Source organism: Carassius auratus, chromosome 7 (assembly GCF_003368295.1).
Source record: "Carassius auratus strain Wakin chromosome 7, ASM336829v1, whole genome shotgun sequence".
Taxonomy (NCBI): Eukaryota; Metazoa; Chordata; class Actinopteri; order Cypriniformes; family Cyprinidae; genus Carassius; species Carassius auratus.
In genome coordinates this window covers 8,187,384-8,200,417 of record NC_039249.1, presented here as the reverse complement: position 1 = coordinate 8,200,417, position 13,034 = coordinate 8,187,384, and the positions used below count along the sequence as shown (strand labels likewise).

Here is a 13,034-nt window from a genome sequence, read left to right as displayed (position 1 = left end):
ATAAAAACGTATTAGAAATTATAGCATTTATATATTATATTATATTATAAATATATATATTTTTATATTAAATTACACAAAAAAAAATTAAAATAAGATAGATTTTAAAAAGTAAGTTTACAGACATACATAACAGAACTGACTTTTAATACAGCACTTTATTAAAAGTATAACTAGGTGTAATTTTAACCTCAGTATGGTATCACTGTTTTGGATTTAGCTAAATGTTGAGAAAGAAAATAAACGTATTTAATGAGCATGGTTTACTCGCTAAGTAAACCACAGATATTCAAATACAGACAAAAACTCTTCTCAGTCTCGCAGGCAAAACCTCTAAACCTGCTCATTCCTCAAGTGCCCCGTTTCACACACAAGGAATGTTATTTTAAAGGTGTGTGTGTGGAAATATTAGGAGCAGTGGGTCAAACGAAACACAGGCTGCTCATGTCAAACGCAGAGATATCTGCCGAATCATAGTCCTGTATAAAGGGAAACGGAGCAGGGCTGTCATCAAAAGGTGCTGTGATTCAAACTCAAGCAGGAAAAAAGAAAACCACAAAGCAGATTAGAATCCACTCTCAGGGCAGTAACACTGGAGGAAAATGGTAGAGACATGGGATAAGTTCCAAAAGCTAGTGAGCTGCTTACTGCCTTCTGAGGCAGCACGAATCTGACCTGAAACACGACAGAAGAGACCGTTTCAGTCCTCAGAAGAGGCATATAATGACAGAGTATAATCTCAAAAAGCATGAACTTATTTCTGTTTATCAACTAACATTTCTCAGTTCATCTGCCGACTTGCATTGATTCAAGTTTCTTGCAATGGGAAAACGTTGTCTATTTAAGATGCATACAATGTAAGTTTAAGGTAGCATAACAATGCTGCCTAGATTTTGGCACAGGTTTAATGGCGAAAGCACATTAAAATGCACACAGTGTAGGCAGCCTTCAAGGTTTTGGAACAGAGCCAGTACAGAAATGAATAAGATCTCTCAATAGCAGTGACTTTGTGGTGCGGAGAAAAAGGTATAGCTTATTTGTTTTAAATAGAGTAATGGTCAGCAGCAGGAAAGTTGATTTGATTCAGGTCTTGGCTTTTACCTACGTGAGAGTTTCTCCACGTGTGTGCGTGAAGACTTGCGTTTCATGAAGGTGATGCTTGTTGGACGCTGCAGTTTTGGGGCCTCCTATAATTACCTGGAATGTTTGCCCATTACCATCCATTCCTCGCTTCTGAACTCTTCTACCAGGTCACAGCTTGGGAAGATTTTTAAGACAATGTCATTTTTAAAATAGAATTTCACTCTTTCTAATGAACTCTCGTGTTGTGCAGAAAATAATTTCGTAATTTGGTATAATTGATAAAAATGTATGTGATTTTATCACCAAATCTTGGATTCAATCTCACGGTCAACTTGTTTTCTTTCAGTTTACACAGGTGCATAAACTCCGATTAATGAGGCCTACCGAACCAAAGTTCGAAACCTGAGCTAATTGAAAGAAAACAAGACCATAAAAAGATTTGGTAATAATATATCATGAGACAATTTAAAGCATTTTTTTTATGCTGCTTATTTATGAACAGAAAAATAATTGCAACAGGTGGGGAGAAATACCCCAAAAGGTTATAAAAAAATAAAATAAAATTTTGGGGGGTTTAGTACAGTGTGATTTGCATTTTCGGGAAGAAGAAAATCTGGGTTAAAATGCTTGCAACACAACATGGGATCACATACTGTAGTCGTGTTCTGGGTTTAAAACAAGTTGAGCTATTGAAAGCATAATTTCGCAACTCAATAAAACAGCCATGGCCCACAATGGAAGTCATAATATATTTTAGGCTGTGAGAGATCATTTATTTACATTGTTTATGCAAAGTGAAATCCAACAGATCTATCCTTTAATGACGACATCGAGCTTGTAAGCCTGGCAAGTTTCGCAAGATACTGGCATTGATACCAGTAAAGGTCTTGAGAAAACTCAAGAATTGCACAAACAGGCTTACTAGCGTCAGAGCTTTGATTCCTAGGAAAAATGCTCACTGATGTATTTTTTATCCTTGCATAAGTCACTTTGAATAAAGCATCTACTAAAAAGCGGTTTTGCTGCTAAAAGGATGATTCAGATGACGTTACACATCAAATAAGTTTGTATGGAATTATTCATGCAGGCACTGAATTTCTTGTCACGTATACATAGTGCACTACAGTAAACATCTGTTTGTGAGTTACCAATAGATCTCAACTTATTTCTGAATCTGAAACGTTTCTTTAAAAGTGTGCATTTGGATGCTCTAATAAGCAATTTAAAAGGCAAACAAAATGGCCTAAAGGCATGGCACATTTTGGACATAGAAATCAAAACATGATTCATTTTGATAAGCATTTTCCATTTTATTAAATATAAAACATTTGTCCCAGTTGAATGGGGGCTAACAGAGAACTGAAGTGTGAAAAATCCCCAGAAAAGAAAAAAAGATAAGAAAAAAAGACAAGAAACAAGCGTTCTGTGGGAGATCGGGATTTGTTTCAGAAGGCGAGGCGGCAGTTTGGGCCGATTCCCTCAATGGAGTGTGTGGCTCATTCACAGGAGAATGGCCTGTATGCAACCATATCAAAACTTAAATAATGAACAGGCGAAAATTAAACTTGTGGCTTGTTGTCGACATGTGTTCATAAAGCCATGTAGAATAGAAAACTGGTCATCGGTACCACCGTCCTATTTCCTACAATTCAAACATTTTTCCCCCTCCACGGTCTTGAATTCGGACATCCACGCACGCGCATATACACAAGCACGGTCAAAAACAAAATCACCTACAGCAACTGTGCAAAAAAAAAAAAAAACTCTTTGGTAATCAAAGCAATTTGAGATAGAGAGGGGAAAACGTAGAGGAACAAAAAACACTATCCATGAAATGACGGTTATACAATTTCTAATATACACAACCTCAGCCCAATATCGTACGAAACCAAACGTTCAATAAATTAGACAGTGGGAATGAGTTGGAAAGATCTACATCCAGCAGTTTCATTCACAGAAGTCAATAAAAAATAAATCAAAATCAATGGAAACAAAACAGTGTTGCAATGAATCCCCCAGACAAATAAACTGAAAAAAACAAATCAAAAGCCATAAAAAAGAAGCGACTTTTGATCAATGGCCCTTAATTGTCACAATTAAGATTGTTATTTTATAGATCCCCATTCCCAAGGATGAATCACTTGTTCATAGCTCTCTGTAAACATTCACAAATAAACATTTACTGTTTGCCAGACACCACATGTCCGTGTCCAAACTCCCTCTTCCATCCTGACGCATTTTCCGGCGAGGTCCACAGCAGTCTGTACGTGAGGTGCCATAAAAATAATGCACAGTATTGGATTGGTAAAATAGATCAATGTTCCTTACACTGCTAAAAAAAGATCAGAGTCTGAAAGTGTCGAGCTGCTTCTGTACAGTTTTACAAAACGAGTTCTTATTTCAAAATATATCCACAGAAGTCTTTTCTGTAAAAAATAAATAAGGTAGTTAAAAAAAACACCATAAAGAGGAAGACAGACAGGTGGGTGGGTTGGTGTGCGTTTGCCGTGTCTATTATTCTGTCCTCATTGATTCGTTATTAGAGTTTGAGATCTTTCGGAAGCCGTGGTCATTCTTCTCCAACCACAGCTCCGCCAGTTGCTGCGTGGAGCCGTGTGAGGACGCTTTGGATCCCAGGCACATTTTGTACTGCTTGGGATCGAGATTGGGGTCGCAAACTACGGGGTGGTGGACGTGCACAATGCCAGTGTCTGTGCTGCGGAACAGCTTGATCCCAGACTGGACGAATTTGTTAAAGAGGTCCACGTCCTCCAGTCCCCAACCTTGGATGGAGACATCAAAGCCACCTGCTTTGACCAAGTCTCCTTTGTAGACGCAGACAATCCCGAAACCATAGTGTCTCCACAAGCCCGTTTTGGAGGTGAACACATAGTGGTTGTCGCTGGGCACCTTGCCCGCATAGACAACCTTTGGGTCATACTGGCTGAAGATGATGGGAAAGTATGTCTGTTCCCCAAGTATGGTGTTCCCCCGACATCTGCTCAAGAAGTCGGGGGTAAACAGTAAGTCCACGTCACAGTAGAAGAGCAAGGAATCATTGGTAAAGTGGGCCGAGCCGACCTCCAGGGCCAGAGCACGGGAGAATGATCCGGAAACTGGTTTGATCTCCATGTCGGCTTTGGGATACTTCATGTGGTACTCTCTCATGAGCTCGATTTGCTTGATGCGCTCCGTGTTGTTGTCTGTGCTGAAGAGCAGAATCAGCAACTTGACGTTCTGGTTGGGAATCAGGCAGATCTTCTCGAAGTTGGCCATGAAGCGCACAAAGATCTCGTAGCGTCCTGCCAGGGGCACAAGGATGTTGATCTTCTTATCTTTGGGTTCGTGTTGTTCGAGGCCAGCTTGGCCGCTCAGCTTGAATGGTACGAGCATCTTGAGAGAATTGGACAGGAAGGACAGCGAGTCAGAGTCTTGGTTGATCCTGGCAGCCAGGACTCGGGCGTCCATCTCCTCGTCTTCCAGGAACTGGATCTTACTGAAGGTCTGTTGGAGATAGGCGTGCCTCCTAACGGGAACCGTCATGGTCTTCCCCTTGTGCTTCTTGTAGAGCAGCAGAAGATCCAATACGTACTCGGCCCCGTACATGGGGTTGACCCTTCGGTAGCCGTACTGGATCTCTTTGAAGTCGATGACTCTTCCTCGTGTCTTGGCATTGGCATTAATCATCTCCATAACCTGCATGATGATGTCATCCAGCGCCATCTTCTGCGAGGAGTCGATGCCACGACGCGGAGGCTGCCCGTCCGAGGAGGAGAAAATGTACTTGCCCGTGAGGAACTCCCATTCTAGCACCTCCTCACGTTGGTGGGGATGAAATCGCATGAAGGACGGAGGCATGCCCAGCTGGAGGTCTTCCTTGTGCACCTCGGTGTTGCTGTAGCGGCTCATCTGGACGATCTCGCGGTGGAGCTGGATGGTGCGGTGGCGCAGCTCCGCGATCTTGCGGCTCAACATGTAGCTGTGCAGACGATACTGGTATGGAGGGTTCTTGTTGGGATGAAGGGTTATGGCCCGGTGGATCTTGCTGTTGTGGAGGTCACGGATGTAGCCCTTCTTATTTGGCTCGTAATTCTCATAGAACAGCTGCTGCATCTGAAAAAGAGAAAAAGGGTATTGATGAGTGGTTCAGACATCATAACGGCTAAACAGTGCAGATCATTAAAAACAAGAATGGGCAGAAAGTAAACTTATTTTCTAATTAAAGGGCCAAAATGAAATGCAAACAAGCGAGTTTTCCTCAAGACACCGGAAAAGGTTGGAAAGTGTCCCACAGACCAATCATGGAATCAAAAGCGATATCATGACATGGGTGAGATTACAGAACAAGGCCTTTTCTGAGGAGTCTGGAAGGTGATACCATCACTAGCACAGAGTCACAAGACCCAACTAACCCATTTCCAGGCCAGTCCTGTAATTTAATTCATACACATATGCACAAGGGCAAAAGTACAAGAGAAACTATTATTGTTAAAGCAATTTATTTGTCTTCTTCAAAAAATAAAATAGAACAAATAAAAAAAAAATGTATATCTATAAAAATACTAAATAATATAAAAAAAAAATTATATAAATATATATATATGTGTTTATAGGTTAAAAAAAAATGCAGTTACTATAAACTACAGTGCTGAGTGGCCAATATATCCTATAAGTCTTATATAGTATCACTCATGCCATAATGTAAGTAATGATAGATCAGTTGATATTTGTCCATTCTGAGAATAATGATGTGCTACTTTCATGCCATCTGTTGCAGCCATTAAATGACATTGAGTATATTGTGCCTTAAAGGCATGAAGCTGGCAAAATTGATGGCATCAAAAAAAGACAGCAAAAACTCAGAACCAGTTACGTTCTCAGATACAATATCCTACAAGTATGTTGAATCATTTGTGGACCAAGTAATAACCTGCAATCACTGAAGGCAAAACCAAGTGCTCCAAACTGCAGCTCTGCTGGCTCTGGCTGAAAGGGTAATAAGGGTGTGAGAGGAACATGGTGCCAATAAGCAGGTTAGATTGACCTCAGAAAGCCTGAGAACGCTTCTCAGCAGCAGTCAGGATTGTGGGAACACATCGTCATCATTAGCTAGCCTATGATTATCCCGACTTCGGATCACTTCTTTATTCTTAAGGCACTTTATGCCTCATTATAAAAATTCCACGATGGCTATTGATGTGATGAGTGGCGTCTACGAATAGAGGCAGAACTAGAGAAGTAAAACTTGGAGAGGAACTGAGGGTTGGTTCAAACTCAAAATTGGTCCTCACATGCCAGGACGGGGAGCATCAGTGTTATTAATGAAATTACAAGAGCGTCTCTCTGCCCCAAAGCAACCCCTTAGATTTAGTCTTTAAGCAGAAGCTCTCATTCAAAACCACTCATAGTGCATCTTTATAATAGAGGCTTCTCAAACCTTTTGACCAAATTATTTCCATAACTTTCCCACTCTGATTACTGGATAATTGAAGCATGTGAATACAGGATATGATTGCACTGACAAAGAGGCAAGAAAAATGCAGTTCGCTCTAGAAATTTTCATGACTTTCAATTTTTACTCACAGTAATGACTATTTCAAGGCTACAGTTCTTAAAAGTCACAGATAGTTCAAGGTTTTTCATGACTGTGGGGTATAACATTTTTATTATTGGTACTCTAGGGTATATAAAGTGTTCAGACTTTCCAAATAAAATGTAGTGGTTGCCATGCTATGTGGTTTTTAAGTGATAAAAATTTATAAATAATTTATAGTTAATTTATGAATAATGTAATCAAACAAATCTATGAATTTAATTATTATCAAAAAATTATTTAATATAAAATACAACAGCACTACATATATGTTGTTGTTTCCATTTAAAAGCAATAGTTAAATGCATGTTCACATTCATATATTGGATGAGATAGCACTCACAAAAAGTTAAAGCCGAGAAAAATGCAAGTTTCCGTGACTTTCAATTTTAGTTCACAGGAATCACTCCTCCAGGCCTACATTTTTTAAATTCCCAGATGTCTACAGGTTTTTCATGACTGTGGGCTATAAATACAGGTATTATAGGTGTTCTGAAAGGTTACCATGCTACTAGAATCACGCCTCCAATTAGGTCACGAGATGGATTTACTCAATTCCCTACAATGCTCTTTTCCCATCTGCAGTTCTGCGCACAGCAGCTGACACAAATGAAAACATTTAGACTGCGCTGACATTCAGATAGCAGACATGTCCCTGTAATGGAGGATGCCAGAGAAATGAACTCAAGCTGTAATCGGGCCCTCGTCAAGCCTAAACAAATACATTACAACAAGACACAATCACTTCATTCCCACAGATAAATGCACACGGCCGGTTGACAGCATCAGTCTGCTTTCTGTCAGGACCTGACGGCTTTCCATTACAGCCCATAACAGGAAGCTGAAGAGAGAAGCTTCGAATGAGAAAACCTTAAAAGAACAGCTCATCCAAAAGACTGAAATTGTCATCATGAGAATTATTCATGTAAACCACAACAAAAGGCTCTACATATGAGAACAATAATAATATTTCAAGCTATACAAGCAGCCAATAAATAAGCCTGTAAATCTTTCTATCAATCTATCCATCCATCCATCATCCACATTTTGCATTGTGTGTGTGTGTGTATATATATATTTTCATAATATTTACTAAATTTTTACTTAATATACTGTGATGTTTTATTAGCATTTTTTTCTTTTCAAAACCCCCAAAATATTAATTTTGGAATTTATGAAAGAGGAATGAACATTTATTTGCAATGAGTCATGCTCAATTAATTCTAGAAATTCTATAATCTATCCGTTCACCCATCCATCCCCAGGAGAAATGAACATTAATATTAATTGGCTAAAGCAAAGCTCAGTTAATTCTATAATCTTTTAATGATTGTTAGCTGAGGGCAATAATCTCAGCTGGCCTGCTCTATATACTGCATCGTGAACCTGTAAGCCAAATCACTCAATTACATGATGCATTGAAAGCGGCTCACAGACGAATGTTTGTCTTCTCCTGCTGAAGGTTTATGTGATCTGTTTCTCTTCAAACACAGCAGGAGAGTTGTTTGGCCCATGTTAAAGTCAACATGTCGTCATTATCAAGCCTATTTATCCTCGTTCAGTTGAATATGTGTTTTGAATGCTGAGCTTTTTCTGTCTTTTGTTCCTTCTCGGTTGTGTTTGATTGTGACGTAAAGCTGACTCTCGTGACTTCTTCTCTGTTATTATGACAGTGTTGCTTGACTGGTGGATTTGTTCGGGATGGTAATAAGCATGAGACTGAAATCTGACATGGAGAGGCACATCCCGCCGCTGGAGCATGTGATGTGAGATTACGGCTCAGATTCAATCCGTCCACAGCTCTGATAACACGCCACGCTTGACTTACCGGCTTCAGATTGCAGCTGCTGAGATAACGGGCCTTATTTCTCCTTTTTCTATAATTTAAAGGAGTGATCTGCTAACAAGCTGCTCCCTCATTTAAAGTCATAAGGACTAATTTAAGCACATTCACTGTTCATTTGGCGTGGGTTGGGAGTAAACCTGCTTTCAGTATCCTTAAAAGAAGATTAATGTGGTGCATAAGATATTAAAACTCACTTTCAATTAGACACTGTATTAATCTCCAAGCTGAAAACACAGAAACAGCTTTGATAAAACTACACCAGCTGCTATATGCATATGCAAATGTGCATTTTAAGTTGAATGCATTGACTGATAACTGTACCCATTTAGCCAATTCATTTAAGTGTCAAAAAATATCCTTGTCAAAAACCAATTAAAACATTTTTGCTGTTTTCAAATACTATGTGGTAAATTTGAAGTAAATGACGCATCAGATAATTTGCCATTTTTATGCATTATTTTAGAATACTATATTTACAACATTATATTCATATAATATTTTATATTTGATTAAAATTCTCTCTTTTTTTGTGAATTTGGAGTAAATTCAAATACTTTGTGGTGAATTTGGAGTAAATGCTTCATAAATTAAGGGATTACTTAATTTTTTACATAAGTGGTTTTGATGATTTTATAAAATACTATTTTTGCATGTTAATATGGTAGCATTAGTGAAGTGCAGGGCAGGGTTGTTTACTGTGACTTGATGTGATTAAACCCGTCAGAGCCAGTGAGAGTTATCAAGCAGCACCACAGCTCAGACTGCATCAGAGTCATATATGTGTGACTACTTCCCCACAGATCCCAGACAGAGAATTAAAAGCATCCATTTGTGCTGGAACATTTGCCAGAGTTGTTAACTCAAAGGACTGCGAAGTAAAACAACGGTAATTCTTTCCACTATTTAATGGGAAGCGATTCCTCCTGATGTTAAACACGTGTCAGGGCTGATGGATGGAGGAGTTCTTCACACTGCTGGTGAGCATCAAAAACAGATGGAGTCTTTCTCTCAAATATATCATGCGTGATGGCGCAGGACTGGTCCCAAACAACTTTTGTTTATAAATGCATTAAGTAAAAAAATAAATAAAAACTGCATTAAAAAAAATAATAATTAAATCTAAATCCCAATGCAATCATGGTCAAAGCCTCTTTCTAATGGCCATCTCCAAAAAAGATGTTGTAACAGTCAAGCAGCCATAAACTTGAAGTACAACTGAATTACTTGCCATTTCCTGAAAAATGCTAAATATAAAAAAGGAGCAAAATTAAAAAAAATAAAAATAAAATAAAAAACATTGCAGACAAAAATGTTTAACTGTGCTAAATAAATAAATATAATTGTACTTACAAAAAACTAAAAATAGTAAACGGATATAAAAAAATAACAGTACATTTCTATTAAAATAATAAATAAAAAGTTTGTAATCTTAGCTATGAAATGCTAAATAACATCGAATGTATGCTATTAAAGTTTAGTAAATAAATCAAATATAAAATAAAAATCAAAAAATAATTGTAATTCCTGAGATACCGAAACTAAATTTCTATTATTAAAATAATAAATCATGTAATTGTACCTATACTAAAGAATCAAAAAAAGTATTAAAAACATCTTTAATTTTAAAAAGAAGAAAATATTCATCCTGAAATATTCACCCTTTTCAAAAGCAATAAAAAACTATGAAAATAAAACAGACAATAAAAACTAAAAGAAATGCAAAGTGAAAAGTGAAGATGTTATCGATTTGAGAAGTCACACAACTCACATTTCTAACAATATTAAAGATTTATTCCTAGAATCATAAAACGGTGAGTGGTTCAGAGAGGATTTCAGCGCTGCTGTCGCTGCATGACGGCGGCTCTGCTCTGGGCCTGAACTGGGACCCATTCAAAATCAGCATTATAACATCACGGTGAAAAAGCCTTGTTAACGGAGAACAAGAAACGTCCTTGAAGCAGAATGAGAGTGTGAGGATGTGCCAAAGGATCGCCCGTCTGCTTCTGGAGGTCACCGGGTGTCTCATCAGCAGAAAAGAGCACATGCATTCGGCCAGAAATTGACGAGGTCAAAAAAATGATCATGCAAATCAGGTAACAGCTCTGACATCCACCTAAATTAGTTTAGTAACACTGTTTTCACATCATTTGATGAATTACTGCAGACACGATTTATATATAAAAAATATATGTCTAAACATCCCTTTTAAACAAAACTGTGTTTTTGATTGAAAGTTAATTTGTATTTAACCTTAAATACAGAAAAATGTAAAAGAAAAAAAGAATACTAATAATTTCGGGCCCGATTATTGAAAAAAAAACAACTTTCAATAATCAGGATTTATTATTTCAGTTAATAAGATGTTTTTATTGCTCAGTTTAACATAATTTAACCATTAAAACAGAATGCAGAAAAATTATGGTGCACAAAAAAATGGATTTAATAAAAATGTAAACAAAATTTGGGGGACAAAATAAAGCAAAATACATAGGGAATTATTCTTTTTTTTCAGTTATTAATAAACTGTTGTTATGAACATACTTTTTATTACTAATACACTCCACGAACAGGAGAAACTGTGTAAATCTCTTCCACCTCAAACGCTCCTCAGTAACCAAACCATTGAGTTTTAATAAAAAGCCAACGATTTGTCCATTAATGCCTGCGGATCAGATCATTCAGCCAATAATCAGCCCCACTGAGGGGCAGCAGGGGTCCGTCACAAAGGACGCTCTCAGCAGGTAATGAAGGTGAGCCGAGGTGGACGCTTCTGTCATTGCACTCTTTATTGGAACGATTCATGGAGCTTGACGCAGATCGTCCAGCACCTGTCAGCTGATCAGCTCCACGCAGAGAAGAAAGCGCGCCGGAGCGGGACAGGGTCTCCTCATTAAACATCTGCTGACGCACTCGGAGACCACTCAAAGCAGAGACTTCTCTCTGACCTCCCTCCACCGCTGCGCTTCAAGACAAACACACATTCAGAGCGCAAATCTAGTCATGGGAGCTCAAAAGATGCCAAACGAGGTTCTTTACTATCGAAAATAAAACAATAAAATAAAGTGAATGAAAGAAAACTAAAGCAGCAAAAAAATATATAATTTCAACTGAGAATACTGAAATACTAAATAACATGCTAATTTTCTATTAAAATAATTTTATAATAATTAATTTAATATAATAAAAAATGAATAAACGTAAATAAAAATAAATAACAAGAACAAAATATCATCTTTGAAAATATGATCTAATATACCTATGAAATGGTAAATAACAGTAAAAGTCTATTGTCTATTTAACAAATGAAAATAAAAATATAAATTAAATTCAATAAGCTGGGGCTGAACTCTGGGAAGTTTTTTCACACTCGAGACTTGAACGTTAGGTAGTACAACACACTGAGCAACTTCTAACAGCATTCAAGCATCTTTCATCAAACTCACATTTATTTAATACGGCTAATTCTACTGTAACCAAAACAGATGTAGATGCATCAGTGCACAAGAACAAAGCACAAAGATGAAACCAGTCATCGGCTGTCGTATGAACGCAGCTCTCATTACAGTCAGGAGTGTTGTGATGACAGAGTTTTCCCCTCTTCATTTCGATTTAAAAGCCACAACAAAAGAACCTTCTCTTCCCACAAACTTTATGCATATCTAATCGTAATATACATATCTAATCATAAAATCAGATGGAAGCAACTTTTTTAGGTCATCGTAGGAAGGATGGACGCGTCACGTACAACACATAATAAATCAATAAAAGATCATAAAGTTCAACAAACGTTGTATACTGATCAATTCAGATCTAGAAAACTCCATTAATTCTGTATCATAAAATCTCTGAATGTGTCTCATCCAACCACAATTTAGTCAGAACTTTTACAAAAGTACTTTTAACTGAAGCATTACCAATCTGTTTTATTTTTATTTTTGACACTTTCATTAATTGGTTATGAACAATGTTTTGTTTGTGTATATCCAGTTCCATAATAGAGAAAAAAAATCATAAAACAACAAGATACATTTAATTCACAAGATTTAAGGCCTTTGCTTTTAACTGAAGTATTATGAATTGTATGTTTTTTTGTGTACATCCATCTAGACTGGTGTTCGATGGATTGGAAAACAAATCAATCAACTCTTATCATACTCCACGGCACTTATCTAGAGTATACAGTGAATACAATACTATCAGCAGAGATATGAGAGAGACCGAGAGAGAGAGATTTGAGAGAGAGAGAGATGAGAGTGAGGGGGAGCGAGATACGAAAGAGAGAGAGAGATATGAGAGAGAGAGAGAGAGAGAGAGAGAGAGAGATATGAGAGAGAGAGAGAGAGAGAGAGAGAGAGAGAGAGAGAGACATGAGAGGGAGAGAGAGATATGAGAGAGAGAGCGAGCGAGCGAAAGAGATATGAGAGAGAGAGAGAGAGATATGAGAGTGAGGGGGTGCGAGATATGAGAGAGAGAGAGAGAGAGAGAGAGATATGAGAGAGAGAGAGAGAGAGC

General features: G+C 37.7%; 1 protein-coding gene across 1 annotated transcript in view; it reads right to left on the bottom strand.

The window, feature by feature from the left end:
- Window positions 1-2,368: 2,368 nt before the first annotated feature.
- LOC113105748 (chondroitin sulfate synthase 1-like) overlaps window positions 2,369-13,034 on the bottom strand; it is a 57,167-nt gene continuing 46,501 nt past the window's right edge. Inside the window, exon 3 of the mRNA XM_026267016.1 lies at window positions 2,369-5,196. Within this exon, the coding sequence (XP_026122801.1) occupies window positions 3,598-5,196 (1,599 nt within the window). The 3' untranslated portion in view covers window positions 2,369-3,597. The remainder of the gene's footprint in view (window positions 5,197-13,034) is intronic.